Source organism: Marmota monax, unplaced genomic scaffold, assembly GCF_021218885.2.
Source record: "Marmota monax isolate L192 unplaced genomic scaffold, Marmota_monax_Labrador192_F-V1.1 WCK01_AAM20220418_F8-fsc00296, whole genome shotgun sequence".
Taxonomy (NCBI): domain Eukaryota; kingdom Metazoa; phylum Chordata; class Mammalia; order Rodentia; family Sciuridae; genus Marmota; species Marmota monax.
In genome coordinates this window covers 1,273,661-1,293,224 of record NW_026694723.1, presented here as the reverse complement: position 1 = coordinate 1,293,224, position 19,564 = coordinate 1,273,661, and the positions used below count along the sequence as shown (strand labels likewise).

Below are 19,564 nucleotides of genomic sequence, written 5' to 3'. Positions count from 1 at the left end.
GTCCAATGACTTGGGAAGGTGGTGAGAGAGGATGGTGAACGCAGGCAACCAGAAATGTGTGTCCTGGGAGGGTCGGCTGAAGGCTGGAGGAGGTGGGGTATGGTGACCCCCAGCCCCTTGTCTGCCGGGCAGGTCAGTGCTAGTCATGCCAACATTCCTAACCCGCTGCTTGGCTTCCTTTAACGGTGGGAAGTTTTCCAGCCGTGGGTCCGGTCCTGTTCTTAGTTGGTTCATCCTGCTTGTCTTCCTAGATAAATGGGTTTTTTCACGAATTGCATCAACATTTTTCAAATGAAAATAAAGCTCTGTCCAAGTTATTAATATCTGTGGCGCTGCCCCCCTCTTTTAAGGGGCCACAAAGAGGAAGGCCTGAAGAGAGCTGGAGTTGGGGAGTGTCGGGGATGCCCTGCAGTCATCTTGGTCCCCTTCCTCAGTGTCCTGCAGGCCTGTTGCCATGTGAAGGGAACCCACGCTTCAGGCAGGCCTTGCCAGCTGCAGTGGCTTGGGCTGTCCGCTCCCTCTTAGGATGGGAGAGAGGAGGGCAAACTTTCCCTTCCTGCTCACTGGTTTTCCTGGAGGAAATCCCCACCTCAAGCCCAGGCACCTTGCGCTCATACTCAGTCACCCAAGCCTGTTTTCTCAAGATAGGAAAACATGGTTTTGGAGCCAGAGAACACCTGGGTCTAGACCCTGGCTCTGCCGGTCGCTCCTTGTGGAACCTCAGACCAGCTACCTCACCTTCTGGGCCCTGGTTTCCCTGTGTATAGAGTGGAGTTGATAATAGCACCTGCCTCTTGGGGTGATGGTGGAAGTAAAGCAAGCCGCGGCGATGTCAGGCATCTCAGGGCTTCTGACTGCTGGCTGGCTGTCGCCCCATGGGTGGCTAGGGGAATCAGAGAGGCAGGCAGTGTCATGCCCAAGTGCCTGGACTCCAGGGTCAGGCTGCATGGGTTCAGATCCCGGCTCTGCCGCTGGCTGCCTAGCAGGCTGTTGAACTTCTGTATTTCACTTCCCTCACCCGGGTCATGGGGATGATGCAAGCTCCTGCCTTTCAGGGTGGGCATGTGGACCCAGCTATAAAGCAGGAAAAACACTCCAAGCAGTGCTGGGAGCTGTCACTTCTGTTTCTGCACGGTGCCACCGGGTCGGTTCTCAGGACCGATAACCTGAGCACCTAACAGAATTTCTTGCAGGGGATGTCAGTTCTGAAACAGGAAGGTGACAGGGAACAAATTCCATCACTTGAGGGCCTGCATAGGAGAAGCAAAACTCCACTTCCTCAGCTTCTGTGTTTTTAAAGAAACCAACTTGGCCTCTGCAGATGCAGCCTTTGGGGCCAAAGTGACTGTGGCAACGTGTGACCCAGAGGCAAAGCTCATTCTGAGGTGATCGCCCTCTCCCCAGGGGGCTCAGTGTGGGGCTGCACCTGGCCCATCCTCCCAGAGGCTCCCCCTCCACCAAGCTGTGGCTGTCTACCAAGGGGAGGGTGGCCCTCTGCACCTTCACCCACCTGCCTTTCACCTCCACCTGGAGTCTGCCTGTCAGTCCACTAGTGCCCAACTGGAGGAGGCAGCTTGTGGCAGTGCCCGTCTGCCCCTGGCAGGCCGCAGTCCGTCTTAGTGAATCTCCGGCTCTGATTGGCTACAGGCCTCCTGAGATCTGGAGCGAGGCCAGATTGAAAGGTGCAGGCCGTGCAGCTGCCCGGCCACATTAGGTGACTGTCCTTGGGAGTTTTCCAAGGGACAAACCTACCTGCTTATCCAGCTTGGCCGCTCTGAGGTCTACAGCTCCACTGAGGTGAAGCTGGCCGGCCTGGCCTGGCTGGTTGGGTAGGCGGTGGTCAGGACAGCCTCTGCCTGGCTGTGTCAGGTAGCCTCGAGTGGATGGTGCTCTGGTCAAGGGAGGGTTTCTGTTGACAAGGCAGGGCTGGCCAGCACATTTTTTGTGTGATTATCTGCACGATCGCATCAATTATTAGCAAAGAAGAGTCTTGCAGCAGCAGGGGTGGGTGCGCCTGTGCCCCAGGGTGCATGGAGTTGTTGACCGCCCTCTGTCATACATACACTGTCTACAGAATGATGACCGGCCCCCTCCCCCACGAAGGCACACCTTGGACTTTATGGATTCTAAGACACATTCTTTTCTTCTTCCCATTTTAACATCTCAGATCGTATGCGTCGTACTTTTGCTGGTGTGTTATAATTTAATTGACAGCACCTTTCTTTCTTGGTGTACTTGAAATAACAGTGTGTCTTAAAAGCAGAGATGTCTCGGATTTAATGAAACACAGAAACTAGGTAACCTCTGGAGAAATTACATAATTTGTCCAGTTTTTTAAAGGAAGGGGATAGAGCCACCTTGTGGTGGTGGTCCACAGATTGTGTGAGGAGATACTCTGATGGGGTTCAAGGCGATGAGCTTGGATACTGAGCTCGGATTCCAGCTGGCTCACCAGCTGTGTAGTCTTGGGAAAGTAGAGCAACCTCTCTGAGCCTCAGGTTCATTCCCAGTACATGTGGATTGTGGCCTCATAGTCGTCATGACTGGAGGCAAGCCACCTTGCCCTGTTTCTCTCGTGCTGGGTACCATCTAAGATCACACCGAAATGAGGGTGGGAGCTGGTCACTGGCCTTCCCTAGGGAGCAGAGGAAAACTGGTGTTATGGGGGCTACTTGACTCCGTTTGTGACAGCTGGACGTCACTTTTTCTTCCTTCTCTCCTCCTCCTCCCACTTTGCCTGTTTTCATTTTCACATGTTTCCCTTTAGCAATTCTTTTCCAGATCGCTCTCCTCTCCCTTGCTATAAGATCTTCCCACATGTAGCCTGTTTAAAGCTCCTTGTGGTGGAAAGGAGAGGGGACTGTCCTCCAGGGTGGGATGGCCCAGGCCTCAGAAGCCCAGGTGCCACGGTCCCTGCAACCTTCTACCCAAGTCCCAGAGCCGTCAGCGTTGCTGGCCCCTGTTCCTGTGACCTGTGGGGCTCAGCCGGAGGCGCTCCAGTTGCTCAGAGTTGTCCAGGGCGCAGGACACTGTGCCTCCAGGAGCGACAGGTAGCCTCTGTGCCCTGCTTGATGCATTGAAATCAGAAGCCCTGCTCTCTCTGTGTGACCTTTTGCAAATTACTAAACTTCTCTGAGTCTGACTTTTCTCCTCTGAACGATGGCTGAGGCACAGACACCTAGCACATGTTTGGGTGCCTGACAGATGTGTTTTTTTCCGGTCCTTCGAATGTTTGACGCCTTTGTGTTTCTTTAGCTAAGTGACAAAGGTATCAAGGAATGCCAGCCAAGGGTGTCGTGCCACTGAACACCCTGAGGCAGATGGAGGAGTTCTGGGCAGGGACAGCAGTGAAGGTGCAGGGACCTTTGTGAGTGGGATGTGCCAGGAGTGCCTGGCAGAGGACAGTCACATGGGGGTGTCTAGCAACGGGGCCACACCAGGCAGGACTCAGTAGCAGCTGCTGGTTGGAGGAGACCTGGGAGCAGGTGGTGGTGGACCTTGTGTTCAGTGGCCTCTCAGGTCTCCCTCTTGCCATTCTGATGAAGGCCATTAGCCAAGCACCTCAGCTCTGCATTGTGTCGGGGACCTGAAGCCCTGCTCCACTCTTGGATGAGGAGGTGTTCATGCCCACATATGCGTGTGCCCAGGCGGGGAAGAGTGGTAAGGGTGGATAGGTGCTTGGGGTGTGGGCTGGGGGCAGGAGCATGTCCTGAGGCTGAGACCTGCTGGAAAGGCTTTGCCGCTGGTCTGAGGAACCAGGACCTGTTCCTGTGGACAGTGAGTAACTTGCAGGCTCTTGGAGGGGGTCCTGATAGACTTCCCTGGGGGTTCTCTGCCCTCAGAGCCATCAGCTGTGGCTAGTGGTCGGACCTAATGCCTGTCACCTGTCCCCACTGCAGGTGGGAGCTCCTGGCAAGCAGCCCGAGCTGCCTCACTCATTACTGTCTCAGGCCCCCAAGCTGCGCTGGAGTGACCCCCAGTACACTGAACCCCAGGTAGGGTTGAGGATGTGGCTCAGTGGCAGAGCACTTGCCTAGCATGTCCAAGGCCCCAGGTTCCATCCCCAAGACCACAAAAATAAATAAACAACACAGCTTGGGCAGCTGGGCCTGGCAAAGACCACGGGACGGAGAAGGACACCTGAGCTGAGCCTGCTGGGAGGACTGCTGGGGCTCTGGGCTGATGGGAGGTTCTGGAAAATGGGGCAGGGGAGGGTTATGGAAGCAGAAGCCCTGTCAGGTCTCGTCCAGTCTGCCTGCTCAGAAGGGTGGGTCAAGGGGAGCTTTGGCCATGAGCCGTGGGTGAACACTGGCTCCTTCTTGGCTTCCAGGCTCTCTGTGGCAGAGCAGGTTGGGGTAGGCACCTGCTCTGACTTCAGACTACGTGTCAGTCCACCCTGGTGTGCACTCCCTGAAGCAGATAGTGGCTTCTCTCTGGGAAGTCCCATGTGACCTCTTATGATGGTGTCTCCCTGGTGGACTCATCAGAGGGGAAAGAGTTGGCCCAAGCCTTCCCTTTGAGTCTGAGCTCCCCTTACCATGACGATAAAATGTGGAGCCCCCAAAGCAAGCCCCACAAGCTCTTGGCTGTGTGAGTAATTAAGCCCTCACTTCAAACTGCCACATCTTGGAAAGCTGTAATTTGCAGCCCAAAATAGCTGCCTGTTCCAAGAATGAGGAGAGCCCTTGATGTGCGTCCTTTCAGTGGGTTGTGCCCCCACTCTGCTTTGACAGGTGTGTCCACGGCTTTTTCAGGAGAGCTAGAGGTCAGGTGGTTGCTCGGGAGGGAGCAGGAGCTTCTGCTGGGCACTGGAGAAATCTCTGGGAATTGAGATGGAGCGGCTGACGTTAGTAAGGGGGACCTGATTCAGGTTTGTGTGACCCCAGCTTTGTAGAGGATGACAAAGAGGAGGAAAAAAAAGAGTATGGTGTAACTTCAGGGGAAAATGCATGAAACTCCCTGGACACTCATTTTCCGATCAAGACTGAAGTCTCTAAGGAGGAGACTGTTTCCTTGCAGGGATTTATAGGGGGAACAGGAGCCCTCTGTGATGCACAGAGCCAGCCGGCGTGGGAGACGCTCCACTCTGGTGTGTTAGCTTTCTCTCCTCTCCTCTTATCAGGGTGATAAAATATGGAGTCCTGGGCTGGGGTTGTGGCTCAGTGGTAGAGTGCTCGCCTAGCATGCACAAGATATCAGGTTCGATCCTCAGCACCACATAAATGTAAAATAAAGATATTGTGTCCACCTAAAACTTAAGAATAAATAGTTTAAAAAATATATGGAGTCTCCAAAGCCCCATGAAGATAAAATATACAGTCTCCTCCCCGACTCCCCTACCGGGGTGTGGCTCCATCAGCCACTCCCTGTAGACAAGGTCTCCTGGGTAAATTTAGGTAGGTGGGTGAGGGGACTCCCAGCCGACCAACGCCTCCCTTGACCTGTGGCTTCTCCACTGGTTGGCGTGCCTGCAATTTTTGGAGCTGGCTGCTGGGTTTGGTTTCCAGATGTGGAAGCAATTTAAATTCTGTTTTCATAATCCCCCGACAGTTTGCCCGTGAAGTCCACATTCTCATTTGAAAATCAAGGCTGTTGGCTCTGTCTGGGTGGCCAGGGTAGACCAGATGGCTTCTTTTGTTTAGGAAATGGGTTCACTGAGGCACTTGGATCTGAGACCCAGGGCTTTTAGGGACAGTCATATCTCATTCAGGGCTAGATCAGAAAATGGGTCCACGGTGGGTTCACTCCCGTGTGCTTTCTTTGGAGATGAGTCTTCCAAATTCAGCGTTGCCTTCGGTCACTGTCACTGACCCTGGACAGCCATGACAGGGGGGCCAGGGGATGCTCAGGTTTCAGCCATGTCATTTGAGGCTGGCATCACAGCTGAGCTGGGTGCCACGTGTCCCAGGGGCCCTCCTTCCCACCCTGACCACAACAGAGGGAAGAAATCTGCTCCGGATTTCAAGTAGCCAGAAATATTGTCTGGCATGGAGAAACTGGAAATATCTTGCTCAATTACTGGGCCCTTCCGGCCACAGAAGCTGCCAACCCAGGATTAGAGGCTGTTGTGTTCAGGGCCTGTGATTCCTAGGCTGACTGCCGGTCTCTTCTTTTGTAAACCAGTCACTATTTAGGTAAAATAGCTTTTACATCTGTCTTATAACTACACTAAATACAGTTCTGGACAAACAAAAATTGCCTTTGCGTTTGCCATTCTAATGTCTCTGAACTGCACGTGGACTTCTTTAAAATATAGCTACGCTATTGAGAGAACACAAGAAAATGGAAATAATGGATGCAGACTCCTATGTCAATAGTGTTTCTAAAACATCATCCTGATCATCATAGATCCACCAGGCTTTGGCTTCAGCAAAATATAGCCTCTTAAGAGCTGCAACATCTCAAAAATTGATCATGGAAAAGAATGCAACATTTCTCTTGAGAAAAGACCAAAAGTAAATAGATGGATCCCAGGACCCAGGACCTCATGAATCTTAGGCAGGTGCTCTACCACTGCGCTATGCGTCTCCGAGAATCGGTAGTTCTCTTGGAGTTGGAATTGACCTTGAAGGAATTCACTTGCATTATCTGAGTGGGGGGGTCGGTGAAACCCCAGGCTGAGCTTGAGTGCAGGTTTCCATGTAGGCCTCCTACCAGGGAGAAGGAAGGAATATGGGTTGCCAGGGCCACTGTGCCAGAGTACCAAGGGTCAGGCAGCTTAAACAACAGAAATGTATTTTCTCATAATTCTGGAAGCTAAACTGAGATCAAGATGCCAGTAGGGTTCGCCTCTCCTGAGGCCTCTCTCGGCTTGTGGATGGCCGTCCCCTCCCTCCGGCCTCTAGGCGTGGTGTTTCTCTGGGCTCTACCTCTAGAGCAAGGATGGCTTCTCTTGTTCATATTCCTTTTAAATGGAGCTGAACTTGCCAGGGATTTTATACTTCCCCTTACTCAGTTCGGCAAGTTCAGGGGAAGCTGTCTTTCATATAAAGTTTACTTCTTGCAGACCAAAACAATGCCCTGTAAGAACTGGTAACGGCTGCAGGCCTGCCACCATGTTCCCTGGGAAGCTGTCGAGGGTGAGGCCCAGCCACGCATTTTAATCACCAACCTGTGTAACTCTGCAAGGTTGCCTGAAGTCCGGCACAGGGATGGCAATCTGCCCCTTCCCATCCTCATGGGTCCCAGACTTCATAATTAATACACTGTTAATACACTTAACAAAATTAAGTATACTTCCCTAATATTATCCAATATCTAGACCATATTCCATCTTCCCTATTTGTTCCCAAAAGTTTGCTTTGAAACTTATTTTTCAATGTATAAATATGTATGAGTGTCACATCCTGTTAAATTGGTCCTTTATCATTTTTGTGTGTCCTGTACATCCTGAGTTGTGTGTTCCTTTGATCTGGGATCTAATGGAGAATAGACCACCTGAGATCTTGTTAGAAATGCTTTACTTCACTGTCCTCAACCTCATGGAAGGCGAGAATTCCCCCACTGAGCCACCACCAATGCACGGTCCTCAGCGGAAACACATATTTTCAACCTTTCCCCAGACTGACTGAATCAGAAACGGATTCAATCTGAGTTTCCACGCCCCACCCCCATGTGCTTCTGATGCACACTAAAGCTTGAGAACACTGATCTAGGAAACCTCACCCCTCCCGCCTCGTCTTTTACGACACCCTCTTTTTATAATAGACAAAGCCAAACATCTCATGGATGATCCTGTGAACTTTTTTTGTCTGTTTTCCCCATGACCCCTCTCCCCATTTAGTGGAAATGGGATCCAAATGGAAATGAGATCCTAAGGTTTGAGTAAATGTTCAATATGTTGTCAGGACTGCATCATGGGTGCTGCCGTGTACCTCCTGTTTGCCACAGCAGAGAACCAGGGTCTGGTTCTTCCCAGTTAGTGTTGCTATGTTTAGTCACTGCCTTAAAGGGACAGTGGCCTGTTTCCTCCAAAAGCAGGGGCTTTTCTGTGTTTTGCAGTGATCTGTAGGGAGATTCTTTGGTACTGTGGGAGTGTGCAGTTTCTCACTGCCCTTTGATCTGATTTTGGTCTGGGAGTTCCCTGCGTGTGTGGGTCCTGTTTGTGGTGTACCTGGCGTCCCTAGCCCCTCTACTCCTTATTCGCTTGTTCTGTCATTGCTAAGGGAAGTTATTTAAAATCTCCAACTCTTAGTTCTGTTAAGTTTTCGTCTGTGTATTTTGAAGCAGTGTTAGAACATAGACAGGAGTGTTACATTTTGTGAAATTGATGCTTTATCGTTTTGATCACGTCCCTTGCTTTAAAGTTCTTCACCTGAGATTAACATAGCCCCCAGCTTTATTTTGGTTGGTATTTATCTTTTTTTTTTTTTTGTACTGGATATTGAACACAGGGGCACTCAACCACTGAGCCACATCCCCAGCCCTATTTTGTATTTTATTTAGAGACAAGGTCTCACTGAGTTGCTTAGCACCTCACCATTGCTGAGGCTGGTTTTGAACTCGAGATCCTCCTGTCTCAGCCTCCCAAGCCGCTGGGATTACAGGCGTGCGCCACCGTGCCCAGTGATATTTATCTTTTTCATTCTTCCACTTTTTACCTGTCTCCTGCAAATGGTGTGTAGTTTTTTTCCCCCCAGTCTGGTCTGACACTATTTATCTTTTGATTGGATCCTTCACTCCATTTTGCACTTAATGTGTTACTAATAATATTGAGTTATTTGTTCTTATTTCTCCCATCTGATCTCTGATCCTCTTTTCCTTTTTTCCCCCTGTATCCTTTCATGCTTTTATTTAATTTATTTTTTTTAAATATTTTATTTATTTATTTTTAAGTTTTCGGTGGACACAACATCTTTGTTTGTATGTGGTGCTGAGGAGGATCGAACCCGGGCCGCACGCATGCCAGGCGAGCGCGCTACCGCTTGAGCCACATCCCCAGCCCCTCCTTTCATGCTTTTAATTCCTTATTTTCCCTTCTTGGTTAGAGTTTTAGTAATACATTTTTATTTGTATTAGCTGTTGGTATGCTCACATGCTACTGGAGTGGAAGTGGTGCTGGGGGATAGAGGGGCCAGAGGGTCTCCCCAAAAGTAGAGGGAGGTTTTTTTTGCAGGGTGTGGGGCACACCATAGTCCAGAGTCTGGCCTGTAACACAACAGGTTTGAAAAACAGACCTTATGGGGCTGGGGCTGGGGCTGGGGCTGGGGCTGGGGCTCAGCGGTAGCGCACTTGCCTAGCATGTGTGAGGCACTGGGTTTGATTCTCAGCACCACATATAAAAAAAAGATGTCTATCAACAACTGAAAAATTAAAAAAAAAAAAACAAAAAAAAAAAAACAGATCTTACTACCTGCCCTGCCCCCAGACTCAGGTCGGTTCCTGCCCAAGACTATGTACTCTAGACAGCTACACAGACCCAGAATGCTGGCTGGGGTGTGGCTCAGGGGTAACTTGCCTAGCATATAGAGGCCCGGAGTCCAATCCCCAGCACCACCCAAAACAAACAAACTAACAAAAAGACTCCACACACAAAAAAAACCCCAGAAACAGCTAGAATGCCAGCGATTCCTTTGCAGTGAGAATGTACCCTGGCAGCAAGCGTGGGGGGCCCTTTTTCTCTCCCAGGTCAGCAAGCTCTGGGAGGGGTGGTGGGTGAACTTGGATGTGGGGCCTGGGTTTGGATGGATGCTGAATGCTCTCCAGCTCTGGTGCTGACTAAACTGGGCCCCAAAGTCTTCAGAACAGGCTGGACATGCTGGTCAGCCAGACTGCACCTCTGCCCAGTTCCTGGCTGGACGCTGCAGGGTCTGCGGCAGACCCTCCCTCTTGGTACTTCCCAGAAGGCCACTCACTCCATCCCCTCACATGCCATCTTTTTTTTTAATGGTACTGGGGATTGAACCCAGGGCCTCGAGCACTCTACCACCGTGCTCTGTCTTTAGATCCCTTAATCCCTTACTGTCAGTCAGTCCTTCTACTCTGTAGCTGCCCTTCTGGAATTTGCCTCTCTGGTTTTGGTTTCGCCCCAGAGGCTGTCTGATGTCCCTCCTGTCCTAAGTCTTCCTGGGAGCTACAGCTTGCTTCCCTCCCCCAACCCCCTACCTTATCAGCTAGGGGAGGGTTGTGGGGCTAGGGAGGGAGGCAATGTGGGCCTCCACACCTGTCCATGATGTGCTGCGTGCAGTCCCAGAGCTTGCTTTATATAAGTGGCGTGGGAGTCTTGAGGAACACCAGCCTGGCCTCTGTTCAGCGCTAGCCTGAGACACCACAGTGGATGGGTACTAGATTAGACTCAGCATGTTGGTTGACCCGAGCAACTCAGTCTCTCCATCTGTAAAATGGGATGATTGAGAACCTCCCTCCAGGGGCGAGGTGAGGATCCAAGCACTCTTACTTGAGACTAATGAGGAAACACCAGTTGTCACTAGGGTCCCCGTCCTGGGACCTGTAGGCCCACCTTGGGATGACAACAGTGTGCAGCATTGAGGTATCTGAACTGAGATTTGTTGTAGGGGCTCCTGTTGAGGGGCATGGGGAGCCTCCTTCTGGGGGTGTGGCATTCAGGAGCGGGACACTGAGCTCTTGGCTGGGAGGAAAGGCCCAGCAGTTCCCTTGATTGCCTTCCCTGAGAGGGAGCGAGCTGGGGGCCGGGGCGTGTGAGGCTAGCCCTGGGTGTGGGAACCAGGCAGTCTGTCGTGTCTTCCTGAGCCAGGCCTCCTCCACCGGAACGTGAAACTCAGTGCTGTGTAGCTGTGATTTCACAGTACAAGGCTGTCCCCAAAGCAGCTGAGATGTGGGACAAACCCTGGTGGCTTTGTGGCAAACCCTGGTGGCTTGGTGACCAGTTTTCCCATGCTTGCCCTTGGCATTGTGGGGGTAAACCAAGGCTTTGGAGCTGAGCTGAGCAGCTTTAGTTCCGCAGCAAGGCCAAAGCTGTGTAGATGCTCAGCCTCCCTCAATTCCCACCCTTGCCCCCAGCAGGCACCTGGGCCTCCCTTTATGGAGTCAGAACCTCTCACCACCACTGGTGAGCCCCTGATGGCCTGTCTGCAGAGTGGAGCCTGATGGGAGCAGGTGCTGGCGGCCACTGCAGGAGTCGGTCACAGGCTGGATTGCGGAGCAGCTGGGCCGCAGCGGGCCCTGGGGGATTGCTTGCCTGCAGTTACCCAGCTCCACAGACTTAGGGGCATTGGCACCCATGACTTCACTCCTTAAATTGAAGCTTCTGACACCCATAGGAAGGTCCCAGCGAGACCCTGACCAGGGCCTGTCCCCTTGTGTCCACTCCCCCCACCCCTTCCCTGCGGTGGTGTTCCACGTGTGCCTGCGGGTGCCTGGCTGCGAGGGAAGTTGGGATGTGCCCGCCCAGGCTATTTTTACCCAGCCTTGTCCCCATAGAGCTGTTCTTTGGCTCTGAGTTCCTGCCTGTGGAGCAGGGCCGTTGCCAGGGCTGGGGGTGGATGAGCTGGAGCCTCAGAGCCTCCTGGACTCCCTCCCCAGGCAGCATCTCGCCTTAACGCTTATTAAAGGGTGTAATTAATGTGCAGACCAACCTTCCAAGAGAGTGAGCAGGAGAGGACCCTGAGGAGGGTGGGAGAGTGGCATCTTGCCTTTGGAGGGTAGACTCTGGAGCCTGCAGAAGTCTGGCCTCCCAACGCTGAGTCCCCGTCCCTCCACCCAGCATGTCACTGGGGGTCAGTGAGAAAGGGCCTCAAGGTCTGGATAGAATCCAGTCGCTCATGAGCACCCCTGGGTGTCTTCCTTCAACACGATGATGATACTAGCTCACATTAATCGAGCATTTTCCAAACGTGCGAAGACTTTAGAAATGCTTAGACCTCTTACCAACCTACTCAGTTCTAGTTGTGGCCAACTGCAGCTTGTGGATGGGGAAGCCGAGGCTGAGAGGTTCAGTGAACTTAAGCCCACAGAACGCACAAGTGTGGAGTGGGAGCCGAACCCACCCCAGAGCGTGGCCCTGGCCCTGACCCACCCCTTCCCCAGCGTGTTTTCACATTCTTGAGATAGGAGATGCTGCCCTAGATTCTCCATGGCAATCTTGTCACGTGGGGACTCGCACCATTGTTTTTAAATGAGGCTCAGAAATTGAACAGCTTATCCAGTGTCCACACAGCCAGGCAGAGACCACCCGAGAATTGGAGCCAGGCCTTAGGGGCCTGTGGTTGGACCCTTCTCACCTCACCCTGCCCCCGTGCTTCTTGGTTCAGCCAACACTCTTAATCACCTACTAGGTGCTCCCTAGGATGCTAATCACCGGGGTTCAGACGCAGAATCCCCCCGGCTAACCATTCAGCGTCTTCTCTCTCTTAGGGAGTGTAGAAATATAGCCCCTCAGTCAATGTCCCCTGTACCTTAGCTACCAGGAAAATGCAGTGTCCTGGTGTGTGTGACTTGGAGACAGACTAAGTAGGTGAGAGTTAATGCCAAATAAAGCTGTTTTTAGGCCCGGCCACATACCCCCTCTGACCATGGGGACGGGGACTGTTATGGGCCACTCTGAGACTTGGATGCCCCCCCAGCTCACACATGTGTTGCTAAGTCCTGGCTTTTTCACAGCTTTTGAATTCAGCCCTTGCCAACTTCCCACAGAGGAGGGGGTGACTCTGGGGTCTGCTGGTGGCTGAATGCTGCTCTTGAGACTGGAGAGGGGCCCCTCGGGCAAGCTGTGTGCCCCCAGACTCCATTTCCAGCTGGTGCCAGCACTGTCCAGCTCCATCTGGAGACAGGGTGGCAAAATGGAAGATGGCAGTGCCGCTGGGGATGCTGGCGGCACAGAGGTGCCCTGCCAGAGCGGCCAGCTGGGTCCTGTTTCCCCTGTCATGGGCCTCAGAACTCTCTCCAGAAACTCCTGGCCTCAAATAATCCTCCCGGCCTGGCTGCGTGTCTGTCAGGGCCTTGCTAGCTGACCAGGCTGGGATTCATGGACCACAGGGGACAGCTTAGCTGCTGTCACACACACAGGCCAGGCCAGGACTTAGGGCTCCAACAGCTGTTCTCTGGTGATTGTGCAAATTGTCAAGCATACCCTTTATAGCAGCCTCTAAACTACAGGTGACAGTTTCTGCTCTGAAGGGGAAGACCCAGGGGCGCACAGCCCATGAATGGCTGGGCCACCAGGACTGACACTCAGTCTACCAGGCTCCAGAACTGTGCGCTCACCCAGTTCCACCCACATTGGATCTCCCCCCAACCCCCCGCCTTTCCTCACTCCTGGGAGCCCTCTACAGGGGAAGGAAGTAAGCCTGGGTGGTCCCAAGAGCTGGCCCTGTGCCCTGGGAGGCTGGGAGCTCTGTGCCCAGGGCAGCCTCTGGGCTCCAATCCCTGTCAGAGTGGACTTCCAACGATGCCCTGTGCTGCCAGTTGAAGTCACTGTGTCCCTTCTAAAGTCTCCCAAAAGATCAGATATATCCTTTCTCTGCAACCTCTGAGAAGTCCTTGTTAAGTGCCAAGCCCGGATCTGTCCCTGATGTGGGGGCCTCTGGATGGTGACTGGTGACTGGATGAAATTGCATGGATATCTTTTTCACACACTGGGGGACAAGGGCAGAAAAGGGGAGATCTGAGGGGCAGAGTCTTAGAAGGTACCCTGGACACCTGCCTTGCTCAGACACCTGGGTACCTGGGAATTCATGCTCTTGGGGAATCTGTTCGCCGCTCCCTGATCCTGCCAGCCCTCCAGAGCAAGTCTCAGGGCTGGAGCCAGAGACCGTCAGCATGATGCTGCTGTCCTCTTTCCCACTACCCCCAGCCTTTCAGGGAAGGACTCCAGCACCCTGGGGCTGCTGCGGCCTGGATCTCCATGGTCAGAGTCAGCCGTGGGTCAGTCTGGGAAAGCCGCAGGCATCTTGCTCCAGTGGACCGCCTCAGCACCGTAAGGGTTCATCTGTTGCTCTTTCCCGTTCCCCAGAGCTCTCCTGTGTATAGCGAGGTGGCTTCTTGTGTTCACAACAGGTGCTCTATACAGCTGTTATCCTCAGGCTGGAGGGTATTTTAGGAAGCCCACATCCCCATGTCCCCTAGACCCCTGGGAGGGGGATTTCATATGGACAAGTTTGTTCTTTCCCCTCTGCAACTTTAAAACTCATAAAAGAGGCACTGGCTCAGAAGGGGCTCTAAAATGACTCTGAGTTCTTCCAGCCATGAGGAGAAACTCAGGGAGGGGAGAAGAGGTTGCTTTCGATCACCGTCCACCACTGACCTCGCTCTGCCTCTCTGCCTGAGGTACGTGGCATCAGAGCGGCCGCTCTCCTCTTGAGCCCAGTGGGAGAAGGAACTGGGCCCAGGAACTGAGCCAGAGTGACCAATGCTGCTTTTGTTCAGGATAGTTGCCAAACCAAAAGGCCTTGGGACAGGCACAGACCGGTACTGTCCCAGACTAACCAAGGTATACAGTGACTTTTCTCATAGCTATCTTTATACTATTTTAATTTAGGGGGAAACTACTAGAAATGGTTTTGAAGTGGTACTTATCATTTCCACTTGCCTTGGGCAAACACTTGTGGGTTAAATGAAAAGGTATTAATGGAGGGAATGGCTAATTTAAGAGAAAAGGTTTGAGTGAGTGTGTGTGTAGCTGGGGGGAGGTGAGGGACCTGCACTCAGCCTGTCTGAGCCTGGCTTCAGGTCTCAGCACAGCCACCCGCCTCTCTGAGCCTCCTCTTCTCAAAGTATCAGGTGGAGACAGGATTTGGGCATGTTTCTCCCTGTAACCCTCACAGAGCCCTCAGAGGGCCCCATGACAGATAGAGGACACTTTGTGAAAGGTGAAAGGCAGGCAGGTGTGGATTCTGCTTCATCAAAGGTTGAAGAATAGCTGCCTGAGGAAGAGATGGTCTTTTGGGGGAGGGCCGGGCATTAGTGCCCCTTCCTCTGCCTGGCCTAGGACTGAGACAGGCCACTTGAGGTCACTCTTTCTGCCTGGGTAGGAGCTTGAACCATCTGCCAGAAGTGAGGGGAACATCATTAGGTGAGGGGACTGGCTGTCCCCACCTGCCACCATGAGTTAGTGTTTAAGTGGGACTGTCCACTGGGCCAAACCCAAGCTGTCCATAGGCCAGTCTGGTCACCTGAGAAGCATGGATCCTGGTCCCTCTGACACTTTTGCCTTCTGGGAACCAGGTGGGTCACCTCTGCCTCAGGACCCCAGATGTGTGTGGGGGGCAGGGGGGAGTGACACACAGCCAGGTCCCAGCCCCTGCTTCCCAGGCAAGACCCTTCACCTACAGAAATGGGAGAGGAAGCCAAGTCCTAGGGCTGTGGTAACGCTCTCCTGTGAGCCATACAGTAGCCTTCCTGGCTATCATTGATTTTGCACACTGTGGCCAGGAAGGGGGAAGTCTGAGGTTCTTTGAGGGCAAGGCACAGATCACTAGCTGTCCTCCCCATGAGCCCAGGCCCCGAGCCTATGTGGAAGCTGCTACATCTGGCAGAGCACCCAGGAGTCAGAAATAGTAACTAAAGTGCAGTCTCCTGGTTGTTACTTCCAGGTGTGAAAATCTGTGAAATGTGGGGGCAACAGTGCAAATGGAACTAAGTGCTGGGCAGCCAGGTGCAGGGGGTCTTCTGCCTACTGGCCAGAAGACTCTGAGAAGTTACTCCCTATGCCACAATTTCAGCCTCAGTAAAATGGAATAGCAGTAGCTGTCCAGAATAGCTGTCACAAAACACCGAGTGAATAAAATATAAATTCAGCGCCATCTCCGAAGCAAGGTGGTTGCTCAGTAACGTCAGTGTCCTTTTGAGGCCATCAGGATGCTCTTTGTGCTTGCTGATGATGAGCCTGCTTAGGGTCTAAGACCCATGTGGAATCTGATGAATGACATCCAGGTGGAAACAGCCTGTGAACATTGTGGGTGATTTTGATACTCAGCCGCCTGCTCTCCACAGTCAGGGTGGCTGGTGCCGACTTTATTGGTCCATCTGGTGCTCACTCCAAGTCATGGTCCAGGCAGAAGCCAAGCTCATTAATCACTGCCTATTCCCAGCTCAGGAGTCTCCTGGTGGGTTTCAGCACCCTGGAGGTCTCTCTCCATGTGGTTTGCACAGATTCCAGGAACCTGTGCTTATCTGAGACTACTGGAGACTTTTTGTAGCCCTTGTTTCCGGTACCCATCTTGCAATCTTGGGATGAGGAGAAAACACTTTTAATAGAGCGCTCTGTCAGCCCTTGCCTAGGAGCACACAGTAGAACCTTGGGGGTTGGCATCCCCATGGGAACAGGTAAAAGCAGAGCCACCTGGAAGGTACCTACCTCCTCAGAAGCAAAGTAATCCCTAGAAGTGGCTCACAGAGAGCTGCTCCTCGTATGAGAGTCCACTCTGACAAAGCCAAAGCTCTTCTTAGGAGGTAACCTCAGCAGAAGACCTAGGCAGATCTTTATTGCACACCTACCTTGTGCAGGGCTGTGCTCCGCCCTGGATCAGCATGGGCGGGTCTGGCCCAGAGCTCAGAAGTGAAAGGCCTGGTGTTCTCACTCCCCAGCGTGGCTGTGGCAGGGCCAAGGCAGGCACTTATCTCCTGGACTGGCATCATGCCCTCTGGCCAGAATTTATTTATCAAGGGTCTACTGAGTGCCAAAAGCTAACACAAAAGACCTCATGCAGTGGCCACAGTAGTTCTGTGAGACTTCATTGCCGGTCTTGCTTTACAGAAGAGAACTGAGTTTCTGTAACATGCCCAGAATCATGAAGGGTGGATCCCAAGCTGTGCAGACTTCCCTCTACCGTGCTGCATCAAACTCTGTGAGGTCAGGGTAGTCTTGAAGGCCGTTCAGTGTTCAGTGTGGACATGTCCCCAGTGCAGATCACCAAGGAGCCTGCTCTGTCATTTGGCTTCCTGTGCAGACTTTGTGAGGAGGGCTCCAGCATGCCAACAGGTGTTCTGAGTGATGTGACCAGCCTAGCTGTGGCCCTTCTCCATGGATGGCTGTCCCTGGGAGGTCTAGCTCCTCACTGGACTCTCATGAGTGGTCCAGTATGAGAAGCCCCAAACTAATCTTCCTGCCAGGCATTCTCACACTTGTGGTCTTGGGGTCTGGGCCCTCCCAAACTGCAGTCTCCACTGTCCCTGGCCCTGTTGATGCCCTTGAAATTGGATGAGGCACGCCAAGTTCCAGTGATCTCATGCCCCCAGTCATTCTGTCCCCCTGTCTTTCCCAGGACATTGAGGTCCCCGGCTCCACCTTTGCTGATGGCGAGCTCATCCCCAGGGAGCCCAGCATCTTTCCCGAGGACGAGGAGGAGCCTATGATGACACTGGCCCCAGTTGAGGGCTCCCTGGAGTCAGATCTGGACAGCCCCATGGAAAGCACCCAGAGCCTGGAGGGGTCTGTCGGGAGTCCCACCGAGGCCAAGGAGCGGGGTCTCGGGGGCCTGTTTCTGCCAGAGGACAAGTGAGTGAAAACTGATGGAGCTCGGTATGTGTCTTCTAGGCCCAGAAATGCAGTTATTGAGAGGCCTTTCCAGAGAGAGCACGTGGGATGCTAAAGATCGCATCCCCGGCGTTCCTTCCCTGCATGCTCTGCGCCACGGGAAGTTCTAAGTAGCCTCGATGCCTGACAGTAGGAAGAGTTCTGAATTTCAGGCAGCTGTGCCAAGTCAGTTTTAATGACTGCTTAATGAGAGGGGACACATACTCTTTCTCATCAGAATTGTTTAAAATACAATATTAATACCTAAGTAGAGCTGGGGATATAGCTTAGTGGTAAAGCACTTGCCTGGCATGCTCAGGCCCTGGGTTCAATCCCCAGCACTGCAGGAGGAGGGGAAAGACCTAGTGACTTCCCAGGATAATAATAGAGAGAAATTACTACGTCGTAACTAAAGGGAAGACTTTATCAGAGGTGATGCATTGACCTCTCTTTGTTAGTAGGTTGTGGATGGGGTCGGCCAGATCCTGATCTGTTAGTGTGGTATCGGCAGAAGGGAGTCCCTTCCATTTCAGCTCTCCTGAAATCTCTGGAGGGATACAGTGCTTGGGGGGTGATGAGATGCAGCCACCACCTGGCTGAGGGGCCACAGCAATTAGGAGCGGTGACCCAGGTATTGGAAGAAAGTGACAGGGCAACTCAGATATTTAAGAGAGGGCAGGGGAGGGGTGTTCCAGTATTGGCTAAACCACACGAAATTGCTGGCTTTTCCTCAGTTTTCGGCCTTCCAAAAGGTGGTTCAGCCTAACACTACCCCCCCCCCCGCCCCCGCCAGTGCTCAGAGAGTCACAATGCCCTCGGGGGCCCCCTTGAAGTGGTCTGTCTACTGAGAGGAGTCCATGGTGGCTGGGACTACATCAACTACACCTGTGACCAGTCCATCCCAGAACAAATGGCTGAGGCCAACAGAACTATCAATCTTGTAGCCGGTCATCTGCCATTTGGCACCATTGTTTTCTGGGACTAATGACCAAGAGGCCAGCCAGCCCTGGCTGCCAAGCATTTCAGTCAGATTTATAAGGAAAGAACTGAGCAATGCGGTTAATTCAACCTGAAGCACTGAGGAGCCCAAAGACAGCTTTTGAATAAATAAACAAAAAATGGGATGAGATGCCAGTAAATGGATCTTTACTCACCTTATCATTAACCCAGCTCCTTAGATAGAAACTGGGGTTCCTCAAGGGTATGGTTTTTGAATTGCTGCTTTAACCCATGATTACAAGATTCTTTCCCTAGTTCAGGTTCCCCATTTTTGAGTGGAGGCTCAGGGAGCTCAGGGAAATCATGATGTCTGAGTGATGGTGTAGGGAAATTACCACAGAATGACCACAGGGGAGATATGTTCACAGGGGATGCGCTGGACCACTCTCTGTTGTTGGGTGATCAGTGGGGCCAGCCAGGCCCTGATATGTCACAGGACATACCGTGGGTCGCCCTTGGAGGCTCTGACCTGTGGTTTGGGTTTTTTTTTTTTTTTTTTTTTGGCTTTGTTTTTTGATTAAACATCTTTGGACTTCTTACCTAATAGCTTATTGTTATCTATCATTTCATTTTAAAAGGTGAGCATGCCAATTAAGCAAAACTTGAAAAAGGTGGGAAAAGCAAGAATGAGGAAAAACAAGCAACGACCCTAAACCCGAGTCCTGTTACCATGTCAGTGTTTTTATTTCCTAAGCTTCCTCCTTCTGTATAGACCTTTGACATACTAGGTCTTCTTCTTCTTTTTATTGAATACTGAGGATTGAACCTGGGGGCACTTTACCACTTAAGCTACATCCCCAGCCCTTTTATTTTCTGTTTTGAGACAGAGCTTCACTAAGTAGCTGAGACTGACCTCGAACTTAACAACCCTCCTGCCACAGCCTCCCAAGTCACTGGGATTGCAGGCATGGGCCACTGCATGTAGCTTATGTACTCAGTCTTTAAAAATGTCTCAAAATTTGTATCTAACTTTATTTATATTCATTTTCTTATATTATTGCAAATATTTTTATGAAAGTTTCTTTTTTAATTAATTAATTTATTATAAAATATTTATTTTTTAGTTATAGTTGTCAATATCTTTTTTTAAAATTTATTTTTATGTGGTGCTAAGGATCGAACCCAGGGCCTTGC

At 51.9% G+C, this 19,564-nt stretch overlaps 1 protein-coding gene across 4 annotated transcripts in view; it reads left to right on the top strand.

The window, feature by feature from the left end:
- The window catches only part of Rab11fip4 (RAB11 family interacting protein 4), a 115,480-nt gene that overhangs the window by 79,471 nt on the left and 16,445 nt on the right, over positions 1–19,564 (top strand). For 2 of the 4 annotated variants that reach the window (XM_046423989.2, XM_046423992.2), the window contains one exon: positions 17,181–17,413. The exons of 1 other annotated variant lie outside the window; for it this stretch is intronic. In XM_046423989.2, coding sequence (XP_046279945.1) covers positions 17,181–17,413 — 233 coding nt within the window. Of the gene's footprint in view, positions 1–13,778; positions 13,895–17,180; positions 17,414–19,564 lie in introns of those variants that run through there. One more of the 4 variants, XM_046423991.2, reaches the window with a different exon arrangement.